General features: G+C 53.3%; 1 protein-coding gene across 1 annotated transcript; it reads right to left on the reverse strand.

Moving 5' to 3' along the window:
- EPS8L3 (EPS8 like 3) lies at positions 1 to 12,994 on the reverse strand. The gene is made up of 19 exons (XM_036835327.1): positions 12,947 to 12,994; positions 10,392 to 10,445; positions 10,169 to 10,233; positions 8,272 to 8,430; positions 7,838 to 7,987; positions 7,694 to 7,749; positions 7,139 to 7,278; positions 6,936 to 7,051; positions 6,542 to 6,674; positions 6,395 to 6,456; positions 6,076 to 6,150; positions 5,607 to 5,755; positions 2,573 to 2,654; positions 2,303 to 2,337; positions 1,617 to 1,800; positions 1,303 to 1,431; positions 925 to 998; positions 504 to 636; positions 1 to 252 (listed from the first exon to the last, which is right to left on the reverse strand). Exons 2-19 carry the CDS (start codon positions 10,420 to 10,422, stop codon positions 241 to 243), a joined length of 1,785 nt encoding a protein of 594 aa, XP_036691222.1. The 5' UTR covers positions 10,423 to 10,445; positions 12,947 to 12,994; the 3' UTR covers positions 1 to 240.
- Positions 12,995 to 13,817: the final 823 nt, after the last annotated feature.

Genomic DNA, 13,817 nt, shown 5'->3' on the forward strand with positions numbered 1-13,817 from the left:
GGCTCAGGAAAGAGATGCAATAAATAGGTGGCAACTGCGGAGAGCTCTCAACACAGCAAGAAGGGGCACTATTTGTCTCAACCTCTGGGCTTGCTCATCTTCTTTGCTGTGTGAGCTGGGGTGTGGGGTTCGCTGCAACCTGGGGGCCTGAAAGAAGAATTCTTGGGGCTCTAAAGAGTTATCAGATCCGCCATCTTGCTTGTGAGAAAGTCTTGGTCTTGGAGGTGTTTGAGTTGCTGCCTAAGGGTTCATCTGAGGAAAGAAAAGGTTGAGGTGAGGCTGGTGGCAGGTGAGGGACCCCAGAGCTGACGCCAACAATCAGCTAGGAGCTTCAAGGCATGCCTGAGCACATGAAATCAAGCTCCTGGGGAACTGTCCTGTGGCCAGACCTGACACATTGAGTGCCACCCCAGGGTTGGGGCTGCTGGCTTGTCCACCTGACACTCTCACTCAGGGATCATCCCACATTTCCAGCGGGGGTCAGGATCCCAGGGTGGCCTCACCCCCAGCATCCTTCTGACAGCCTCCAGCCGTGCCAGGACCTGTGGGGCCTCCTGGGGACACAGCATCTGTAGCTCCCCAGGTCTCATGTGAAGCAGCTGGCGCCCCGTCATGGACCCGAGTGTCTTCACGGTGCTGGGAACAGAAACAGCAGAAACTGTCAGTGGTGGGGCGGAAGGACCCAGGCCTGGGTGTCTGGGTGGAGAAGGGGCTGTTTGGGCTTGGAGACTGGGGTGACAGAAGAATGCACAGAAAGGGTATCTGGAGGTCAGGGAGTAAGAGAAACATATTGGCTGAAACTAATTTCATAGCTCCTGAGGTTGAAGGGAGAAGTGCCCTGGAAGAGACTCTTGTGATGGGGAGGGGTGCCTGATTATTATCTGAGACATTTACAGAGGTAAAGCCATGGGACTTGGCACTCACACAGTGGAGAAGTTCTCTGCCCGCAGCCAGGCTGTGACCTCCTCGGGCCTTGAGCTAAGTCGAAGCCCTGGGGCCTAGAATCAGGGGAAGTGGGGGTCAGAGGCCATTTCATCTCAGAGCCACCTACAGCCACCATCATCTGGGTCCCTTCTCTGGGCTTCCATCAGATCACTTGTCTCACTCCATGGTTCGCTTGTCTGATAGGCACAAGGCTTGTTCTCTGCTCTGGTCCCACGAATAAACTCAGGATACAGTAAGCGTGTGATAATACTGATTAAGTTGAACCGGGACCATCTCCTCCACTTGTTACTGAATCCTCCCTGCCCCCACCTCTGACTCAGGCTTTATAGCTTCTGAATAGTCTAGGCTGGGTAGTACCCGAAGGGGCGACTCGCTCTGGCTTCCAAGGAACCCCGACTGCAGGGGCTCCAGGATGTTGCTGGGGATGTAGCCACTCCGTCCCACTTCATTCTTCACCAGCCACCACCGCTTGCTCTGGTCCAGAACCTGCCAAGAGTCACTCCAGCAGTGACCCGAGCCTCTGTCCGACCAGCCTTGCCCCTCCCCGACCAGGCTTTCTCCCTCCTGGCCCTTCCCCACCTTCCCTCTCCCTCTCTAGGCCACCCACTCCATGCTCCCAGCAGCTCCCACCAACCACCACCTCCTTTTATCAGCTCAAGCCCATGCCTCACCTCCAGTACCTCTCCCCGGAACACAGTCAGTTCCCGTGGGTTCCTAGCTTCAAACTCATATAAGACTTGCATTTTCAGGTCTGGCTTGACAGGTCCGGGTCTGGAGGGCACTGGCTGGGGTCCATGGTTGTGTGTCTCCTCTTGAGCAAAGTGCAAGTTGCTCCCTAACCTAGGGCTTCCCCCGCTACCCCCAGAGACAGAGTCAGGATGGCTGGAGAGTGGGGCCTCAGAGACTGGGCCCCTGTTTCAGCCCCAGAGCCCCAGATATCTCCGCCTTGGAGTCTAACGGTGACTTTTGGGCTTCCACAGATTTTGAGGGCAGGTCCTTGTTAGGTGGGCTTGGAGTGTGGGTTTCTACAAGCAGAAGGGGTCTGAAATGTTGATTTCTCAAGACTCTTCCAGCAGTGGAATTTTCTGTATCTGAGCTCTCCTTTGAGCACTTAATACTCAAGCTCTGGGAAATCAGAGGTATGTGTGGGGAGTATTGAAAGAAGAAGGGGTTGGAGCCTAGGAAGGTAAAGAACTGCCTTTTCACCCAAGGTAGGGGAGGGGTGTGCCTGTACATGTACGTGCCTGGCTGAAAGAGAGCCCAGAGGTCAGTGACATGTAGAGTCCACAGATCCAGAGGATCAGCCCTGTCCCTCCCTCCCCAGAACCATATGGTCCTGACTAAACCCAGGGCATACCGGAAGGAAGTAGAGTCTTGGTATCTTGAAAGTGCCTGTAGAGGCAGAACAGAGTAAGAGCAGGATGTCAGCCAGCGTGGTGGTAGGGAGGTGGGGTGTGAGACCACAGACCCACCTGCACACAGCTGCCTCATATCCCCTCACCTGTCTGCCCACCACACAGAACCCACCTACCACTTAGGTGTCATGTGACCATGGTTTGGACTGAGATAGTGGAAACCAGCCAGAGACTAGGGCTTTGAATAGGACTCTGTGCTAAGCTCCCCTTACCTGGTAGGAAGGTTCTGGAATCTGCCAACCGTCATAGAATGTGGGTTGGTAGGGCAGGGGCTCACTGCCTGTCCAGTTGGCCCTGGGGAAAGAACAAGGCTGAGTCCTCTCTGTGCCAGGCTGTGGGATGTGGAGAGGGCGGAGATGACAAGGCGTAGCCTGGGGAATCTTCTAGGTAGTGGAGGACGTGGCCCACGTGCACTGATCAAAGGCCCCAGGACACCCACATAGGAGCGAACGGCTAAGCATGTACAAATCCCACAGTGCAGGTATCCGTGGGCCAGCCTCACCTCGGCCCGTGAAAGTGCAGACATATCAACACCGGAAGAGCTGAGTACTTTATCTCACTGATGGGGGGTTTGAATGAAAGTGGTAGAACCGCAGAGCGTTAGGGCTGGAAGACCCCCGCGGGGTCTAACTGGTTATAGTTCCCCAGCAGCAGATCTCTTTCTTTCTAGCGGGTTAGTATGTGGAACTCCCCCTTGTGATCACAGCAGAGCGCTCTGGCTGGCTCTAGGATGGGAGCTGGTACTTGCCACTCAGCCTCCCCCTCACCCATCACCTAGCACGCAGGAGGAGCAGCACAGTTTGTGGTCTCCAGTCATGCTCTGCTTGCCGGCCTGGGGAATGCCAAGTCCCCTCTTCGAGGAAGTCCCCTCCCTACGTCTCGGAGGCAGAGGTGAATGCTTCCTCTTTGCATGCTGCTGAACTCCAGACACCCTGGATTATTGCTCCTCTCATGCTGAATTGCACATGATTCTCACATGTCTGTGTTTCTTACTTATGTTGAACTCCTTGAGAGCTGTATCCATAGTACAGTGCATGGGACACAGGAGGCAGCTAATTTATTCAACGGGGACAAGTAAATTATTCCTCCTTCTGAATCGTTTTTATTGGCTCCTTTTCTTTGCCCTAAAAACATGCTCAAGTCTTCCCTTGACTCTGTTACTGTGCTTTTTAAGCTGTCATCCTATTACCTTATCTTTGTCCAGTTTTTTGAGGATGTGTCCATATGCCCTGCCTACATTTCCTTACCTCTGGTTCTTTCATTATTCCTTGCAACCTGACTTTTACCTCTGCCATTACTCTGTTGAAACTAGTTCTTCTGAAGTCCTGATAATCTCCTGACTGCCAGATCCAAGGGCCTTGTATGGTCTATATCCTTCTGGATTACCACAGAATTTAGGGTTATTTATAGTTTTGGGTCAATTTGCCTAAAATCAAATAACCTGAATAAAATTTACCTGAAATTTAACTTATTTTGAGAGTTTTTACAACTCTTTAGTTATTCTATTTTCTGTGTTTCTGTCTTTCATTTCATTCATTCGTTCATTTTTGGTTACTTTAAGAAATGAGAAAATATCTTAGGCCACATCTGACTTAATTTTATATTTAAAATAATAAACAGAGACAGAAAATAGAATAGAGGTTACCAGGGGCTGGGAAAAGAGAGGAATGGGTACAGAGTTTCTGTTTGGGATGCTGAAAAATTTCTGGAAATGGATAGTGGTGATGGTTGCACAACACTGTTAATGTACTTAATGGCATTGAATTATACACTTAAAAATAGTTTAACTAACTTTTATCCTATGTATATTCTACCACAATAAAAGAAATTGATTACATTAAGTTATAATTTATGGCTTTAGATGAATTGGACACAAAAATCCTTTAATGGGGCTGAATTGGAAAAAGAAAAACTGCTCATTAGGCAAAAAGAATCCTAGAACCACTGGTTTTTTTCCCTGTTGATTTCTCTTTCTAAAACCCTCTTCTTGGACTTCCCTGTTGGCACAGTGGTTAAGAATCCGCCTGCCAATGCAGGGGACACGGGTTCGATCCCTGGTTCGGAAAGATCCCACGTGCCGTGGAGCAACTAAGCCTGTGCACCACAACTACTGAGCCCACGTGCCACAACTACTGAAGCCTGCGCGCCTAGAGCCTGTGCTCCGCAACAAGAGAAGCCACGGCAATGAGAAGCCCGCGCACCGCAGTGAAGAGTAGCCCCTGCTCGCCGCAACTAGAGAAAGCCTGCATGCAGCAACGAAGACCCAACACAGCCAAAAATAAATAAATAAATTTATATAAAAAAACCCAACCCTCTTCTCTCTTGGTTTTCATGCTTCTGCTTTTTTGTTTCTCCTTTTAACTCTCTGGAATTTCTCTTTGTCTCCTTAACCCTGTTTCCTTTCACCACCTTGAAGTTTCCCCAGGCCCTTCTCTCATGGGGAGAGCAGACCATGCTTGTTAAAGTGAGCTCTGGGGCTCCCACTGCAGTGCTTACCTCCAGGTGGCCCCAACTATCACTTCTGTACTGACTGTTCTCAAACTCTTGTAGCCAGGTCAGACCTCTCCCCCAAAGCCCAGGCCACTCTGTCTCTGCGAAGGTTCCCCTGACACCTCAGCTCAGCATATCCAAGCTGGTTTCATCCTCCCCTCCCCACAGCTCTCATCAATTTGGCCTTGCCGCCCAACTGCCCATCTCACGGTTCCACCCGCGTGGAATATCTCTTTCTCTCTTAGCTCCTTGGCTGGTTGGTTGCAACTCTTATTGATGTTACATTTGTAGCATCTCTTACGTCAGTAATTGTTAAAATCTGGGCAGGAATTGAGACAGAGTTTTCACTTTGTCCTTGACAAAAATGAGAAAAATTTTAGTAGAAGGTTGCCAACTCTCCTTCCTTGGGAAGAATTGTTCTTTTTTTCTGAAATAATGCTTCCCTTCAGTGGTGGGTGATGGTAAGTGGTGGTTTTGTTTTGTTTTGTTTTCATTGTTTGTACTGAGCCTAATTAAAAGTTGGACACTCCAGGTAGAGTCCTTCAATTTGTTTTGAGATATTTCATAGAATAGAGGTTACCAGGGCCTGGGGAGTGGGAGGAATGGGTACAGAGTTTTGTTTAATTGTTTAATGGGTACAGAATTTCTGTTTGTTTTAAGACACAATGTAGAGCCTGCCACCTCCTGCCCTGTGTGTCCTGCCCTATGCCCCCATGTCCCTTGCCTCTGATTCATTCAGGCTTTGTCGTCACTTACTGGCTGGTGGTCCAGGCTATGCCCAGCCCCTTCCAGAGGTTACTCTCAGGTGGGCTTAGACAGGACTGCAGCAGGTCAATGGCCTCGGTGGTGAGGAGGGGTGAGATCACTTGGGCTGCTAGGCCAGGCTCAGGGCACTGCTCCAGGATCTGGGGAGGGACAGAAGGTTTCAGGAAGTCTGGGCTCTTGCAGGGCCAGACAGGAGTGGGAAAGGGCCCGGGGTCCCTGGCTTCCCACTTTTGCAATACCACGTTGCCCCAGGCCTGCTCCTTCCTGCCCCCATTGGTGTCCTTGGGGTCAAGGACAGTGCATAGTGGGGATGGTGTCTTGGGGTCAAGGAGAAGAATGTGCTGGGGTGAGCAAGGGGGAGACCCACAGACTCCCTCTGCCCCCTACCTCCCACCCTGGCCTCTGTCTGATCTTAACTTCAGCAGGTCCCTCTGCACCACCCTCTCCTCCCCCGACTCACGGAGTTCAGAGTTTGGAAGAGGAGGTGTACGAACACGGGGCCGCTTGTATCCTGCAGCATCATGGCCAGCTTTCCCTGAGGACACAAGGCGAAGCCTGTTACCACCCTTCCTGCCACCCTACTTTCACCAGGACCCCAGGGCCCCATTGTTCTGGGCCTTGATGGGGAGCCTGGCATTTCTCCAAAAGTCCCAAGGGTGGGGAGGGGTGGTTCCAGGGGAGAAGCTGGAGAAGCTTGGGATGTCCATGAGACAAGAGAGGAGGGGACTGCTGAGGTGGGGTGGGGGGAAGGGCTGGGGAACTTGTGGGGAGCCACATACCAGGAGGTTGAAGCTGTACTTGATCTTCTGGAAGCAGTCGATGTAATGTGCCTCTGTTATCCCTACAGGGAGAAGTGGGAAGGTGGCGAGTCACAGATCACCCCAAGACTCTCCCCCAACTCCTCTCCCCTGGCCCTCAGCACTCACCCCCCTGATTCTTTATCTTTTTCTTCATCCTTTTCTTCCCCTGTCTCTTCTTCTTACGACTGGTGTTTGACTGGGCCTCCTTCAGCTTTCCCATGAATAGCTCGATGTCGCTTAGGATGTGGTTCAGCACCTCCTGGACCCCAAACAACCCATGGCCTGAGTGGGCAGTTAGGCCCACCCTGGAACTCACAACCCTGACCCCCCGCCACCTCCTACCACAAGCCTGAGACTCAGGCCCAGCCCAGGGTCTGACCAAGGCTCCGTGTCCCTCCTCAGCCCAGGCCCTGCCTTGGTCACCCTGGCACCTGGCTCGTTGGGGTGAGGGAGACGACTGGTGTCCTCCCTTGGGCCAGGACCAAAAATCCTCAACGATCCCAAGACAATCTGCCGTTACCTTATCCCGTTCTGGGTCCCCAGGGGATGGGGACCTCCTCGAAGGAGGCAAAGTGAAGGCACTTGACTTTTGGATGCTGGAGTGGTGTGGCAGGGGCCTTGGGGTTGGCGGTGTGTCTGCAATGGGAGGGGACCATGGCCCAGAACTTCTTTGATCTTTGATGGGAATCCTCTCCTCCCACTGGCCCCCACGCCCAAACTTACTGTGCTCTGGGGTCATCCAGTGGTGCTGTTCTGGAAGGGGTCTACACTCCAGAGGAGGTACCTGCTCCTTAGGGATCGGCCTTTCCAGGAGAGGCCCCCTGCATCTGTCCTGACCTGGGCGAAGGGCTCCAAATCGGGGTCTGTGAGCACATGGTGGGGACACAGCTTTGACAGGGTTCTTGGGACAGAGGCACTGCCCACCCTTCTGCCCCAGGACCCGAGGGTACCACTCCCTGTCTCCAGGAGCCCGACCAGCCCTGCTCCCTGGTCTCCATCTGAACCCTTCCCTGACTCTTCCCTGCCTCATGTGCCTGCTCTCTGGGACCAGTTCGTCCCACATCAGCCTCGGAGGCCAGCCTCCAGAGTTCCCTGGGCCCAGCCCCAGCCCCTTCCCCATGCCCATCTGTGCCCTATTTCAGCCTGGCCCCTCCCCAAGTCAATGACTATGTTATTGGGCCACAGGCTCCTGGGCTCCCCCAGATGTGGGGCAGGGTCTGGTCCACCCAGACCTGAGCTCTGAGGTCCTGCAGGTGGGCTGGGGCAGAGGCTGCCTACCTTTGCTCTAGCTCCTCCTCCAGAGCCTTCTGCAGGCTGGTCTTCAGTCGCTCTGCCTGCAGGAAGCAGCAGTCAGACAGGCTGGGGATGGGGGGTCAGGGAGGAGTGGGGGCGTGATGGTTGTTGGATTCCACACCTACTCACCCCCACTTCCTGGCACTGGAAAAGCAGAGTGCTAGTGGCTCGCAGGCCTGAATCCTGCACAGTGATGGACAGGACAGAGTTGTAGGAGCAGGTGTTGAGTGCCACGTCCATGACCTTGATGCTGTCCAGGCGGTAAGATTCCAGTTCCTCCTGGGCCAGGCAGAGAGGTCAGCTGTGAGGTCACTGAGAGCCAGGCTGACTCCTGGGAGCTCCTGACCTGGGTTGCTCCACCCTTCTAGTGGTCTGGGGTGGGACATCGTCTCCCCTGACCCTGTGCCTCTGTCCCCCGTTTCTTCCTAGTCCTGGGTATGTATTGTGTACGGGAAGGGGTGGTTGCCGTGTGGGACATGGATCGATGGTGTTCATGCCTGGTGCTTGCTTTCCCACGGCCTGGGTCAGCTATGATCCCTTGCGGGGAATGGTGGGAGGCTGACCTTTGTCTCGATGTCCAGCAGCTGGAGCCAGCCATCCCTGACCTGCAGGAGCAAGTCCTGGCTCCACACCTGGCCCTGAGCATCCATTTCCTGCAGCTTTTGCAGGGCATCCTTGGGCTCCTGGACTCCCTGCGTCCCCAGCTTACATGTCAGCAGGTGCTGAGGGGAGAGGAGGAGATGCAGGACTCGGAGAAGGTTTGGAGAAGGGGATCACAGGTGGGAATGAGCAGGGCTGGGGGCTGGGGGAAAGGCAGCAGAGGGGGAAGACGTGTCCCTGGCCTCCTTGTTGGGAAGTGCCAGGCAATCCCTATAAAGCAAACTTCAAGGGCCAGTGTGAGGGCCAGAGGCAGTCAGGCTAGGATGGGGCCCCCAAGTCAGGGTCTGATGGGCTGTAGGAGGGGGTTTAGGACTCTGGAGGAAGGACAGTCATGGCCTTTAACAGTCCAGGCCAGCTGAGGGGGCTAGATCGTGGTAGATGTGGGCTTCAACTACCCAACAAATAAGTCTGAACTTCTCTGGGTGGGATATATATAGGATGCTCAAATTCTGCCCCTGGCTTCCTCTGCCCTCTTTGGAATCACCATCCCAGCCTGGTCCATCTCCTCCCTGACCTAGCGTTCCTGTCTCCATGCCTTTTCTCATGCTGTTCCCCATGCCCAGAAGGCACGTCCCACTTCTGCTAATCCATCACCTCCCAGTCTCTCAGGAAGAAGTCAAGCCCCCCTTCTCTCTGATTCTTGCCTGGAGAGGTCCATACTGACCTCTGTCTCCACTCAGGCCCTTGCCCCCTGCTAGCCTGATCATTCCAGCAGTGTTTTTATCCTTGAGGAGACCCCTCCCTTCTCTTATCCAAACACTGCCTTCACAGGTCACAGTCCTGCCCCTCACCCTCCCCACCAGGCCCTTGTTGGGGGGAGGTCGTCTGCCTCCTGCCCCTTGATCCCACCACGCTGCCCTCTGCATAGCTCCCAGCTCCTCTCCCTGTTCACACGGCTGGCATATTCAGGAGCTCTGACATCATGAGCAAATGCCCTGGCATCCTGAACATGCCTCCTCTTGCTCTTGCCTGCTAGAACTAACCGAAGCCGGTTCCTAACCCCCATCCCTCCATGAAGCCCAGTGCTCCTGGGCCCAACCCAGCTGGCTGGGGGGCCCTGACCTCTGCCGCCCTCTGGAGCCTCCAGACGGTTGCTCCAGCATCCCTCGCTGCTTCTTCTGCTTATTCTCCGGGAGGGCCCTAAATCTGCTGCTGCCCAGGGGCGGTTTCTACCCCAGACCTTCGATCTGACCTGGTGTCTTCTCTTCTCTGCCACACCCTTCCAGTCTGAGCTTTTGCTGTGGTGTCAGCAACTCTCCAGGCAACTAGATGTGGCAGAGCCAGTGTTATCTTCCCACGCAGGGCCAGAGCTTCCATTGTAGGCCTTAAGCTGCGCGGGCCTGCCCGGGGAGCTCAAGCCCAGAAAGCTCCGCTCTCACACAGTGGCCCTTTCAAGTCCTCACACAGGGACCGCTAACCTCACACATTCCTTCCTCCAGCTGTGCCAGATCCTGGGCAAAGAGCAGTTTCCTGGGGCAGGGGGTGGACTGGGAGACAGGGGGGGATGGGGTGGCGGCAGGTGCCCCCTGACCCGTCCCTCTGCTGCTTTTTCCTGCCCGGGGATAAGACGTCCACCACCTCAACCTCTAGCCTGGCCTTCCCTGCCCATCTTCCTTCCCCACATTTAGCAGATGCTCAGTTAGGCTTGCTGGGCCCGAACCCACCTGCTCTGACTGGGTCAGGCCATTGGCTTCTGTGGCAGAGACTTATCTCAGATGTCTGTTTTTTTGTCAGGGCAGTGGACACATGGGAAAACTTGGGTTGAATCAGGAAACTGTCTGGGGCCCCCGGGTTACTCACCTCCACCCTGAGCTGCAGGTGGGTGGGCTCTGAGGTGAGATTCTGCAAGTACTCCTTCCGGTGCACTGCCGTGGCACAAAGCAAGGGCGTGGGGGCAGAAGAAGGAGGTGAGACATATACAGCAATAGGGGGTGGTGAGCATGGTGAGGAAGAGAAGGGAGGGCAGGGGGTTCAGGGAGCTCAGTGGGAGGGAAGGGGAGAGGGCACTGGAGGGACGGCTTACAGTAAATGGCTCTGCTGCTGGGCCGGGACATGTTGACGCTGCTGAGATGACTCGCTAGAACCCAAAATGAACGGAAGAGACAGCAATCAGGGCTGGGGAGAGGGATACCGGGGCAGAGCTGGGTGGGAGAGCTGCTGTTGCAGCCCATCCCTGACCTGGGCCTGAGGCTTGGACCACAGGTCTTTCTGGATCCTTCTCCAGATGTACCCTCTGCTGAGGAGCCCTCCGTCTTGGCTGGGCCTTGGAGACCCCCAGGCAGGCTCCCAGTTTCCCATTATTTGGCCAATAAAGCTCATTCCAATGGGCTCAGGAAAGCTGGGTGGACAGGACCTTGGGACCAGATCCCATCCTGGGCCTGAGTGTAAAAGATGCCAGATGGGTGTGCCTAGCTTCTGGAGGGAAGGAATTAGGGTCAGCAGCCTTCCCTGCCAAAGCAAGCCTCTTGTCCAAGCCTGTTTCAATTCTGCAAATTAGGAGGAGGCCAATGTTGGCTCTTATGCTGGGGACCTGCTCAGGAGGGGTGTGTGTGTGTGTGCATGCACATGCATTTGTATGCACGTTTATGATGGGGCTCTGTAGGATGTGTCAGTGATCTGCACTTTCCTGAATGTCTTACTAAATCTTCTGTCTCTTTGCCTTTCCATCCTCTGAACCCTCTGCTCAGAGGCCCTCCCCACACAACACTTTAAATTCCAGCTCAACGGAATAGACATTTTTCCAAAGAAGCCATACAGTTGGCCAACAGGCACATGAAAAGATGTTTAACATCACTAATTATTAGAGAAATGCAAGTCAAAATCACAACGAGGTATCACCTCACACCTGTCAGAATGGCTATTAACAAAAAGGCAAGAGAGAAAAAAAAGTTGGTAAAGAAGTGAAGAAAAGGGAACCCTCGTGCACTGTTGGTAGGAATGTAAAATGGTGCAGCCACTGTGTAAAACGATATGGAGACTCCTCAAAAAATGAAGAATAGAACTACCATATGATCCAGCAATCCCACTTCTGGGTATTTATCCAAGGAATATGAAATACACACCCCTGTGTCCATCATGGCATTTACAATAGCCAAGATATGGAAACAACCTTAGTGCCCATCAACAGATGCAGGATAAAGGAGATGTTGTATATACAATGGAATTAGCCATAAAAAAGATGAAATCTTGCCATTTGCATGGACCTTGAGGGTGTTACGCTAAATGAAATAAGACAGAGAGAGAAAGATAAATAACATATGATTCCACTCTTTTGTGGAATATAAGAAACAAACAAACAAAACAAAATATATGAACAGACCAAACCAAACGAAAATGTAGATACAGAGAACAGAGTAGTGGTTACCAGAGGAGAAGGGGCAGGAGGGAGGGGGAAATGGGTAAAGGGGATCACTGTGTGGTGATGGATAGAAATTAAATTTTTGGTGAAGAGCATGCTATAGTGTATACAGAAGTAGAAATATAATGTTGGGCACATGAAACTTATACAATGTTATAAACCAAGGTTAACTCAAAAAAAAAAATCTAAATAAATAAATAGATTCCAGGTTAAGGATCACCTCCTCAGTGAAGTCCTCCTTGACCACTCCACTCCATCCTGCCCATCATCCTAACGCCACACCAAACCTTGTATGTTCCTCTCTAACAAGAGCAGCCACCCTGGTTAGTGCTGTGAGCCTAATGCCAAGTGCCTTATGAACCTTATATCATTTAATTTTCACTACCATCGCTTATACTTCCTTGGTCCTATGTGCTGAGCACTGTTCTACAGATGTTACCCCCATCAACTCATTTAATCCTCAGAACAACCTTGCTGGGTGGGTTCTGTTATTATGCCATTTACCAGATGAGGATGCTGAGGTTCAAAGAGGGTAACAGGCCTGAGATCTCAAGTAAGTATTTGATAGAGAATGAACCCAGCCGTGTCTGACTGCAAACTCCATGCTTTAACTGTCTATATATGTGCCTCTGTCACTGGGCTGTGACCTCCTGAGGATGGACTTATCTTGCCACTGCTGTCCACACAGCGCCTTCCTGGCATAGAGGAGCTCTAGAATATGTATATGTTGAAATGGAATGGAAGTAAATGAGGTGCGTGCGTATGTGCAGGGTGGGGCGGGAGTTAGCTGAGTGTGTGGGTCGAGGGACTGTGTTACTTTAATGATGTAAGTATGCATCACGAATAGGGTGTCAGTTCCGTGGGTGTCCGTGCATCTGCGTGATGCCTCTGAGTTGTTCAGAAACCCTGGAATATACTGGGCAAAGTGTCAGAGAGCAGCCCACACCCCTGTTACTAGGACTGTTATGAAAATAGCAGAAGATCTGATAAGATGACTCAATGCTGGGGAAACGGTTGCTAGTAAACAATTAAGGGATTGTGGCTAGGTCTCTGTTTTCCTTGTTTGGGAGGAACCCTTTCCTCTCCAAGGGTAAGGGGGTACTAAAATTCTGCTCTCCCTCTCCCCAGCTGCACCTCTCAGACTGCAACACTTCCTGCTTCTAGATCCAGAAGACAAAGAAGAGAAAATGAACGGCGTTTCGGTTAGCTCCCCTCCCTACCCGCCAGCCGCCTCACACAAGGATGGTCCCTGTGGGTCTCTGTGGGCAGGTCCAGGGAAACATCTGCTGCTCAAGATCCTGATGACACAGGCAGGGGGTGGGGTGATCCTCAAGGTGGGGGTGGGGATGGGGGGATGAAAGGTGGGGGGTGGAGGAGTGGGGGCCTCCTTGCCCCTGGGAAGGGGCGATCTGTGGCAGCCCAGTTTCCCCATTTATCCCCCAAATTTAGGGACCTGGAGCAGGGAAGGAGTTCGTGTCTGAATCACGGACCCTGGGAGAAGCAGCCCAGAGATGCGGCTGGAGCCCTGCCCTCCCTGCCCTGCTTCCTGGCCGGCTAGCCCTTGGCTGAGTCCCAAGCTCTTCTTAGGGCCTCTTGTCCTGGCTACATCTGACAATGGGCAGGAGACCCCGGCCTGGGAAGCCTCACTGAGTTGCATCCACCGCCCCGGCATCCCCCACGGCTTGGCTGGGCCCTGATCTCCCCGAGGGCCAGTCCCTTACCTGGGTCCCAGTGAGGCCTGGTGGTTGGTCCCCCCGAAGGGGCAGTTGTTTGAGCTGGTGGTCCGGCGCTGGTGGTGGGAAGGCAGCGGCTTCTCTGCTAGAGGCGCAGCCACAGGCAGAGGCCCTGTGACAGGTGAGCCCCGACTGCGCAGACGGGTCTTAACGCTGGTGAGGCCGTGAGGCAGCCACACCCGTGCTCTTTGGACTCTGATGGGTGGGAAGGCCTCCTAGGCCACCACCTGCCCAGCACCAAAGCCTGGGCGTGTGGCAATGCCTGCGCCGACGTGTGTCCCAAGCTTAGCCAGACTCCTGCTTCCCAGCTTCCTCCTCTGCTTGCCTCTGCCATTAGTGTGTGGCCCCCTCTTCCCTC

This window comes from Balaenoptera musculus, chromosome 1 (genome assembly GCF_009873245.2).
Source record: "Balaenoptera musculus isolate JJ_BM4_2016_0621 chromosome 1, mBalMus1.pri.v3, whole genome shotgun sequence".
Taxonomy (NCBI): domain Eukaryota; kingdom Metazoa; phylum Chordata; class Mammalia; order Artiodactyla; family Balaenopteridae; genus Balaenoptera; species Balaenoptera musculus.